Below are 10562 nucleotides of genomic sequence, written 5' to 3'. Positions count from 1 at the left end.
ACTGACTACCACCCTTGAATGTATTATTCCGGACTCTGGAGTGTTTTACTTTGTTTTGTTAAGTAATAACATAGTTTTAGTAATAACACGGCAAAAAAAAAAACAAAAACAAAATAGAAAACCTTAAAATACAAAAGCCCATGTTACTAGTAGTTTCAAAAGGAGAGCAAACTAGTTGGGTACTCTATTGTCAAACATCACCATTTATATTTCTCAAACAATGCTTGACAAAAGGCACTCCGTTACTTTGAGTGTCCTCAAAACTAATAATAACATGGACGGAAAAGATGCTGTAATTTTAAAAGGTGCATTGATTCACATTATGCTCATCATGTTCAGTGTAGGTCATGCTGACATACAAACTTACTTGGTAATTATATATTTACACACATACACACACACAATTATATTTCTCTATGGTATATATATATATCATCATCATTTAATGCTCTTTTACTTGTTTCAGTCATTTGACTGCGGCCATGCTGGAGCACCGCCTTTAGTCAAGCATATCGACTCCAGGACTTATTCTTTGTAAGAATAGTACTTATTCTATCGGTCTCTTTTGCTGAACCGCCAATTTACAGGGATGTAAACACACCAGCATTGGTTGTCAAGTGATGTTGGGGGGATAAACACAGACACACATATATATACATATACATATATATGATGGGCTTCTTTCAGTCTCCGTCTACCCAATCCACTCACAAGGCTTTGGTCGGCCTGAGCCTATAGTAGGAGATACTTGCCCAAGGTGCCACGCAGTGGGACTGAACTCGGAACCATGTGGTTGGTAAGCAAGCTTACCACACAGCCACTCCTGTACCTATATATATATATATAAATTAATAATAGTTTGACTTATATCCATGTGAATTATAGGCATATGTTCTAGAGAAGGTAGGTTCATTTCTAGGTTTGTTCTATGACCCTAGGAATCTTGGAATTGCATGGAGCTAATAATATATGTAGCCCCGACCAAATATGTTGAGTGCTACTTTCTTTTGTTTGACCACTTGTCCATATATATATATATATATATATATATATGTATATATAAAACTGTAGTTGTGTGAGTGTCTGTCCCCTTCGATTTAGATTCCTAACTACTCCCACATTTTGTGGTGCAGTTTAACCAAATTCGGGTATCTTATAGTCGTGATTCATATCGAGCCCTTCTGGGTATTAGCACGCGTCTACGATGAGTCTACGATGTTTAAAAAAATTTACCATCTTAATGCATTTTTTCGCTATTATATAAGGGAAGTAACTCTCTAAAAATGTCTACGATGAGTCAACGATTTAAAAAAAAATTACCATAATTTTTTATTCCATTTTTGATGCATTTTTTTGCTATAACTCTCTAAAAATGCTTATATAGTTATTTCCCTTACAAACCCGAGCAACGCCGGGCGATACTGCTAGTATATATATAAAAGATGAATTAGAGATAAAACCACTATTATCCAACTCAAAACAGTGATAGACATAAACCAATACATAAATAACAAATAATATATATAATTTTTTTTTTTTTCAAAAAGTATAAAATGAATGATAAATATGATATAATAAGTAAATATAATATAAGTAAATTTACTTATATTATATTTATCATTCAGTTTATACTTTTTGGAAAAAAAAAATTATATATATTACTTGTAATTTATGTATTGGTTTATGTCTATCACTGTTTGAGTTGCCTAATAGTGATTTTATCTCTAATTTATATATTATATATTTATACTGTGAAATTTGATTTAATACTAAATTGAATTTTTCCCTGTAAGTTTGATGTTATACTCCCTATTATTATTATTATCATTATTATTATTATATATATATACATAGGCGCAGGAGTGGCTGTGTGGTAAGTAGCTTGCTAACCAACCACATGGTACCGGGTTCAGTCCCACTGCGTGGCATCTTGGGCAAGTGTCTTCTGCTATAGCCCCGGGCCGACCAATGCCTTGTGAGTGGATTTGGTAGACGGAAACTGAAAGAAGCCTGTCGTATATATGTATATATATATATGCATGTGTGTTTGTTTGTGTGTCTGTGTTTGTCCCCCTAGCATTGCTTGACAACCGATGCTGGTGTGTTTATGTCCCCGTTACTTAGCGGTTCGGCAAAAAGAGACCGATAGAATAAGTACTGGGCTTACAAAAAGAATAAGTCCTGGGTCGAGTTGCTCGACTAAAGGCGGTGCTCCAGCATGGCCGCAGTCAAATGACTGAAACAAGTAAAAGAGTAAAGAGTATACATACGTTAGGATGGTCATCCAGGTGTGGAAACCATACCAAAGCATACATGGAGCCTAAAAAGCCTTCACATGGTCAGCTTCAGTGAAACCATCCAACCCATGCCAGCATGGAAGAGATGGACATTAAATGATGATGATGATATATACACACTGATACACACGCACATGTAGGTATATACATACAAACACATAGATAAATAGATTGTTTTTATTTTCTTACCGCATCGAGGGATGTCACATCTTTCCTTCTTCACTTGACTGTTTAAGGTAAAGCACCAAGGTGCATGGTCAGTGTTTCCGGGGTTACGGCAGTAGTTGTGGTCCCCTAAGAAAGGAAGAAGACATTCAATATTCAATCGTTTAATGAGTCTGTGTGTCCATGTGAACGTGTTTATAATAGATATTTCCTCGATTGTGTTGCTGTTTAGCTGCTTGCTGGTCAGCACTGGTCAAAACACAAACACACAGACCCATCAATCTAGCCATTCATCTTCTCTGCCCACTTTTTCTGGGAGTAGTGGGGGTTGTGCGGAAGTGCCCTCAAGTACTTCCTCACCATAGGGTCCTATCGGAATCAACCACCATTACATTTTCTGAATGAATTTCCAAATATGATAAACCAAGATAATGGATATTATCAACCACCCCATTCTTGGTTTACCCCAAGTCTCATACCTGTTGGCTTGTCTTGAAGGAATTTATGATTCTTTCCTATAACATTCTATTCACAAGTCACTTGTGCAAGAGCTGTGACCTCTCAATAACAGTCTGACCTGGAGCGGGTCCCTGATCTCCAGGCTAAGTACCCTGTTGAGTAATCTTGCTCCAAAGATCTTTTGGAAGGGAACCCCATTTTGGCTGTTTGTATTCATGACTTTACTCTTTCAGTTATTACCCAACATTCATGTTATTCCTTCTCGAGCCATGCCTAGGTCATAAGGGCCGGTTTCCCAGTTTCCTTGGCGTATAGGTTCCCCACCTGGACGGGATGCCGGTCTGTCGCAGGAGAGCTACAAGATGCAGGAGGAAAGAGTGAGAGAAAGTTGTGGCGAAAGAGTCAGCAGAAGTTTTGCCATTACCTTCTGTTGGAGCCGTGTGGAGCTTAGGTGTTTCGCTCATAAACACACACATCGCCCGGTCTGAGATTCGAACCCACGATCCCTCGACCGTGAGTCCGCTGCTCTAACCACTAGGCCATGTGCCTCCACACCCAACATTCATGACCATAGATAAGGATAGCTGGTAAAACCCAAGCCCAAGATAGTGAGTTTGGCCTTTTTACCAACAGCTCTTCTGAGGGTCGAATGTTGGACCTGGGGCATTACTACCCCAGAACGACATGAGATTTTATAAGATAAAATATGAGAAAGGTACTTACCCAACTCTGGGTATTGGGTAGGTTTGAAATGATGAGGATGGGGGTTATTTGAGCTCCACTTCTGACACTCGTGACCAGAACGAGTTCGGCTAATCATTCCTCTGTAATTACTTCCGCTGCCATTGTAACAACTGTGTTCTGTAACTATAATGAGAAACAACATATATATATATATATATATATATATATATATATATATACACACACACAAACACACACTCAAATACATATATAGATATGTTAAAAAAAAACAAAAAGAAAATGCTTTGAGAATTTGATCATAGATAAAAGAAGATTTTGATAAGTCAGAATGGTCATATACGGAGTGTCTTTCATCATAGCTCTGCATAATTAGCTATTTTGGTCACCCGGCCTACTAGAAATAGCAGGCAAATATTTTAAAATTTATTTCAATCTTATTTCTTTACTACCCACAAGGGGCTACACACAGAGGGGACAAACAAGGACAGACAAACGTAGTAAGTCGATTATATCGACCCCAGTGCGTAACTGGTACTTTTTTAATCGACCCCGAAAGGATGAAAGGCAAAGTCGACCTCGGCGGAATTTGAACTCAGAACGTAGCGGCAGACGAAATACTTATTTCTTTACTACCCACAAGGGGCTAAACACAGAGGGGACAAACAAAGACAGACAAACGTATTAAGTCGATTATATCGACCCCAGTGCGTAACTGGTACTTTTTTAATCGACCCCGAAAGGATGAAAGGCAAAGTCGACCTCGGCGGAATTTGAACTCACAACGTAGAGGCAGATGAAATACCGCTAAGCATTTCACCTGGTGTGCTAACGTTTCTGCCAGCTCGCCGCCTTGAAGGAAAGTTGCATCAATCTATTTCTCCCTTTTATTTCTGCATGACTAAATTCTCTTTTTAAGCAACTGAAACAAGTAGCACTTATCACTGTTTCTTTCTGGAATCAAACCCCAATGATAAACAAAGACAAATGTACTAAGCTCAAACATAGCTATGTCTTTTAATGTAGCACATATGCACACACACACACACAGAGCTTCTATGTCAACTTTCATTCCACGTACCTCTGGTAGCATTGCGGACACCAATTTCAATGCAATTTGCAGCTTCTTTAGTTCCAACTGGGGCTAAATTTTCACATTTTGGTAGCAATTTTTCTCCTGAAATAAAGAATAACAAAAACATACAAATATAAATAAAAGTATATTTTTTTCTTCACATGATTATTTTTATAAAAAAAAAATGATATAGCTCAAAAACCGATGAAGGCTGTTCATCATTTCTTTTCAATCGACAAAGAAATTGTTAAATTTGCTATGTTTTTTACGTCTAGCATGGAAAATGGACGTTAAACGACAATGATTATGAAACAGATTGACTACTTGCTTCTCTGGGATTGGTCAAGTGATGTGGGCACGTCTGATGAGACCATAATAAGGGTCAAAGGTCAATAAAGGCTTTTTGTCTATTTTTTTCAAGCAATGGAGAACTAGGTTAATTTGCCGTCACTGTAGGTTTATATACATTATTTGAGGAAAAATTAGCTCGTATCTCTTGCAGGGTATGCCTCTCATTGAAAGGAACCTTGGATGAGACACAGGACTATGTCTGGGAAAAAGACAAGGTGGTCATGGCTTGAACACTTTTGATTGTAATTCTGCTTGATTATGGCTGACCTGGGGTTAAACATATAGCAATAACCTTGAGAACTTCCATTTTGGCCACCCAGCTTATTTGAAATAGCAGCCAAATACTCCTCAAATCACAGCCGACCATTTTAAAGAAGCAAGACGAACAACAGGAATAATGTTGTCCTAGATACACTATGATTTTGATAAGTCAGAATGGTCATATACGGAGTGTCTTTCATCATAGCTCTGCATAATTAGCTATTTTGGTCACCTGGCCTACTAGAAATAGCAGGCAAATATTTCCTTTAAGGCAGTTCTTTAGTATGTTTGTTTTTGTTTTGTTTGTTCCTTCTCGAGCCATGCCTGGCTCATAAGGGCCAGTTTCCCGGTTTCTTGGCATATAGGTTCCCCACCTGGACGGGATGCCAGTCCGTCACAGGTGAGCTGCAAGATGCAGGAGGAAAGAGTAAGAGAAAGTCGTGGCGAAAGAGTCAGCAGAAGTTTGCCATTACCTTCTGCCGGAGCCGCGTGGAGCTTAGGTGTTTCGCTCATAAACACACACATCGTCCGGTCTGAGATTCGAACCCACGATCCCTCGACCGCAAGTCCACTGCTCTAACCACTAGGTCATGTGCCTCCACACACACACACACACACACACACACATATATATTTGTTCTTTCTTGAACCATGCTTGCCTCATAAGGGCTGGTTTCCCGGTTTCCTTGGCGTATAGGTTCCCCACCTGGACGGGACGCCGGTCCATCGCAGGTGAGCTGCAAGATGCAGGAGGAAGGCGAAAGAGTCAGCAGACGTGTTGCGCCATTACCTTCTGCCAGAGTCGCATGGAGCTTAGGTGTTTCGCTCATAAACACACACATCGCCCGGTCTGAGATACGAACCCGCGATCCCTCGACCGCGAGTCCGCTGCTCTAACCACTTGGCCATGTGCCTCCACCATGGTTGCAGTCAAATGACTAAAACATGTAAAAAAAATAAAGACTAGGCGCAGGAGTGGCTGTGTGGTAAGTAGCTTGCTAACCAACCACCGGGTTCAGTCCCACTGCGTGGCATCTTGGGCAAGTGTCTTCTGCTATAGCCCCGGGCCGACCAATGCCTTGTGAGTGGATTTGGTAGACGGAAACTGAAAGAAGCTTGTCGTATATATATATATATAAGTGTGTGTGTATATGTTTGTGTGTTTGTGTTTGTCCCCCTAGCATCGTTTGACAACCGATGCTGGTGTGTTTACGTCCCCGTCACTTAGCGGTTCGGCAAAAGAGACCGATAGAATAAGTACTGGGCTTACAAAGAATAAGTCCCGGGGTCGATTTGCTCGACTAAAGGCGGTGCTCCAGCATGGCCGCAGTCAAATGACTGAAACAAGTAAAAGATAAAAAAAGATAAAAGATAAGACTACTATACCTATAAGTGGATGACCTTTAGCCATTTTGTATTCGTTTTTGCAAATGTCTTCTCTTAAGATTTTGCATTCATCTTTGCAAAGGAGCCGGGGCTTTGGTATGGCACTGGTTTCGTCACACAATGGGAAAGCATGATAGCACAATGACAGTATTGCAAACTGCTGACACCTGGGGGATAAGTCGGTTGACTGACCAATCATAGTTACAGCGACTGGAAGAAACAATAAAGAAATATATATAAATGGAGGTCTGAAAAAGAAAATATAAATATAAATAGGCGCAGGAATAATTATGTAGCAAGAAGGTGGCGAACTGGCAGAAGCGTTAGCATGCCGGGCGAAATGCTTTGTGGTATTTCGTCTACCACTGCGTTCTGAGTTCAAATTCCGCCGAAGTCGACTTTGCCTTTCATCCTTTCAGGGTCGATAAATTAAGTACCTGTTACGCACTGGGGTCGATGTAATCAACTTAATCCCTGTTTGTCTGTCCTGGTTTGTCCCCTCTATGTTTAGCCCCTTGTGGGCAATACAGAAATAAGAAGTTTGCTTCTCAATCACATGGTTCCGGGTTCAGTCCCACTGCGTGGTACCTTGGACAAGTGACCTCTGCTATAGTGTGGGACTGACCAAAGCCTTGCGAGTGGATTTGGTAGATGGAAACTAAGAAGCCTGTCATATACTGTAAATCCTTGTGTATAGTCCACCCTTGAGTATAATACGCAGGGAATTTTTAGGTGGCTGTACTTCTGAAAAACCTAAACCTTGTGTATAATACGTATCCCTTCTCTAACTTGAGTCAAGGAGGTCTATATAATGTCCTTGGTTTGTAAAAATGTATACGGTAACATCCTTTATTATTATTGTATATATAACATAATGCAAATGTGTAGCTTTTTTATGCATTTTGTTTGCAGAAAATAAAGAAATAACAGTAATAACGTTTAATAAATGTTGCTTATTGCAAGTTATGGATGATTCTTTTATGACTTCAATGCTTTCAGGCTTAGCTTAAGGGATTTTCGTGCCCGACATCACAAAATGCGTCTGAATAAACATTGCCGGACAGCGAATAGAGACTCGGACATTGCTTAGAAAATAATTTTCATTTTTAAACTCGTATATAGTACGCACTAGGGATTTTGACCTTTAAATTTTGGGGGAAAAACTGCGGATTATACTCGAGGATTTACGGTATGTGTGTATATGTGTGTGTTTGCTTCTGATGTCAAAACATACCGTCTTTGAAACAGGTTGAATGTCCAGTCAGACATGCCAAATCATCTGTGTCCTAATAACTTTGCCAAATTGTCATATTCCAGAATAAAGTACCCAGCTTCGTGCTCAAACCAGTAACTATTGGTTAGATGGCAGGATTGCTTGCATGCTGGGAAAAATGCTTAGCAGCATTTTGTCTGTCTGAGTTCAAATCTGCTGAGTTTCTCTTTGCCTTTCATCCTTTCATGAGGAATATTTGAAGGATCTGTCTAATCACCTCTGTCTACGCTGCATCCTTCGTGTCCAATGACATCACTTTGTCTCCAACAATTCGGTGTGACTCCAGTGCAGAATCACCTCTCTCCGACAAGTCATCCTAATGAGACATCTGCGTTGGCTGGGTCATGCCCTCCGTCGTCAACAAGGAGAATTCATCTACGAGGCAATTCAGGGTTGGCAAATGCGATGTGGTGGACAACGAAAAACGTGGCTGATGACGGTCAAGGCTGATCTGAAACCCAACTTAGGCCCCCATATCTACGGCGTTCGCCGCTGGAATAAGGAGTGGTTGGAGAGCACGCGGTCATGCCCTCCGTCGTCAACCAGGAGAATTCATCTACGAGGCAATTGCCCCAGCTCTCCTTCAGGGTTGGTGAAAGCGATGTAGTGGACAACGAAAAACCTGGCTGATGACAGTCAAGGCTGATCTGGAACCCGACCTAGGCCCCCATATCTACGGCGTTTGCTGATGGAATAAGGAGAGGTTGGAGATCAAACGGTTGTTAGCCTCAAATCGCCAGGCCTGGTCGGTGTTTGTGAGAGATGCAGCATTGAGGATGAATGAAGCCAGCTCAACCCACCCCGGGTGAATGCTGTCTTAAGTCAAGTTTCATCCTTTCGGAGTTGATAAATTAAGTTGCTACGTTCTGAGTTCAGATTCCGCTGAAGTCAACTTTGCCTTTCAACCTTTCAGGGTTGATAAATAAAGTACCAGTGAAACACTGGGGTTGATGTAACCGACTTACCCCATCCCTTGAAATTCCAGGCCTTGTGTTTATATTAGAAAGGATTATTATTATCATTATTACTATTATTATTATTATTATTATTATTATTATTATTATATAAAAGAAATCATTATTATTGCAGCGTGGAAGGTGTTTCTAAGCCATTTGAAAAATCTCACAAAAACTGTTAGATTCACTTCAACATTAAAATTTAATTTGCCAAAATATTTTCGTTGCTTTGAGACCTCAACCTCTTCTCTGATAAAATTCTATGCTGCATCTGAATTTTGTCAGTGAACAGGTTGTGGTCTCAAAGCAATGAAGAAATTTTGGCAAATTAAATTTAAATGTTGAAGTGAATCTAACGGTTTTTGTGTGTTTCTTAAATGGTTTATAAATACCAGTATATGATCTCAGATCAGGTCACTTGCTATGCAAGTACATCTCTGTAAATCATTATTATTATTATTGGTGAGAAAGTGCTGATTGTTGAATGGACTTACCAGTGTAGACTTTTTCAGTTTCTACCAGACCGTTCTTATTCGCTACGTAAACGCTCTTATTGGCCAGAAACTTTGCACACGGAGTTCCATGGTAATCAAAGCAAGAACCTTGATTGTTTCTGGGAAAAATAAGAGAGAAATGGTAGATTAGATGAAAGGATGATGATTGTGAGATGATGAGATAACAATTAAGAAAAAGTTGATTAGATGAGGTGATATTGAAATATTGTGAATATAATGAAATAATGAGAAGATGATGAAATGATAAAAAGATGAGGCGATAATGAGATGATAATAAGATGATAATGAGATGATGAAATGATAATGAAGTGATAATAAGATGATAATGAGATGATGAAATGATAATGAGGTGATAAGATGATAATGAGATGATGAAATGATAATGAAGTGATAATAAGATGATAATGAGATGATGAAATGATAATGAGGTGATAAGATGATAATGAGATGATGAAATGATAATGAAGTGATAATAAGATGATGATGAAATGATAATGAGGTGATAATAAGATGATGATGAAATGATAATGAAGTGATAATAAGATGATAATGAGATGGTGAAATGATAATGAAGTGATAATAAGATGATAATGAGATGATGAAATGATAATGAAGTGATAATAAGATGATAATGAGATGATGAAATGATAATGAGGTGATAAGATGATAATGAGATGATGAAATGATAATGAAGTGATAATAAGATGATGATGAAATGATAATGAGATGATAATGAGATGATGAATGATAATGAGGTGATAAGATGATAATGAGATAATGAAGTGATAATAAGATGATAATAAGATGATATGAGATGATGAAATGATAATGAAGTGATAATAAGATGATAATGAGATGATGATGATGAAATGATAATGAGATGATGAATGATAATGAAGTGATAATAAGATGATAATGAGATGATGAAATGATAATGAAGTGATAATAAGATGATGATGAAATGATAATGAGATGATAATAAGATGATAATGAGATGGTGAAATGATAATGAGGTGATAAGATGATAATGAGATGATGAAATGATAATGAAGTGATAATAAGATGATAATGAGATGGTGAAATGATAATGAGGTGATAAGATGATAATGAGATGATGAAATG

The 10562-nt window shown here is 38.7% G+C and overlaps 1 protein-coding gene across 2 annotated transcripts in view; it reads right to left on the bottom strand.

Moving 5' to 3' along the window:
• The window catches only part of LOC115224753 (inactive tyrosine-protein kinase transmembrane receptor ROR1), a 62715-nt gene that overhangs the window by 11703 nt on the left and 40450 nt on the right, over positions 1-10562 (bottom strand). For both annotated transcript variants that reach the window (XM_029795645.2, XM_029795646.2), the window contains exons 9-13: positions 9420-9538; positions 6697-6906; positions 4705-4800; positions 3645-3788; positions 2487-2591 (exon numbers count right to left, since the gene is read on the bottom strand). In XM_029795645.2, coding sequence (XP_029651505.1) covers positions 2487-2591; positions 3645-3788; positions 4705-4800; positions 6697-6906; positions 9420-9538 — 674 coding nt within the window. The remainder of the gene's footprint in view (positions 1-2486; positions 2592-3644; positions 3789-4704; positions 4801-6696; positions 6907-9419; positions 9539-10562) is intronic.

Source organism: Octopus sinensis, linkage group LG26 (genome assembly GCF_006345805.1).
Source record: "Octopus sinensis linkage group LG26, ASM634580v1, whole genome shotgun sequence".
NCBI classification, from domain to species: domain Eukaryota; kingdom Metazoa; phylum Mollusca; class Cephalopoda; order Octopoda; family Octopodidae; genus Octopus; species Octopus sinensis.
Note: the sequence above shows the minus strand (reverse complement) of the source record. Positions and strands in the feature narration are given on the sequence as shown.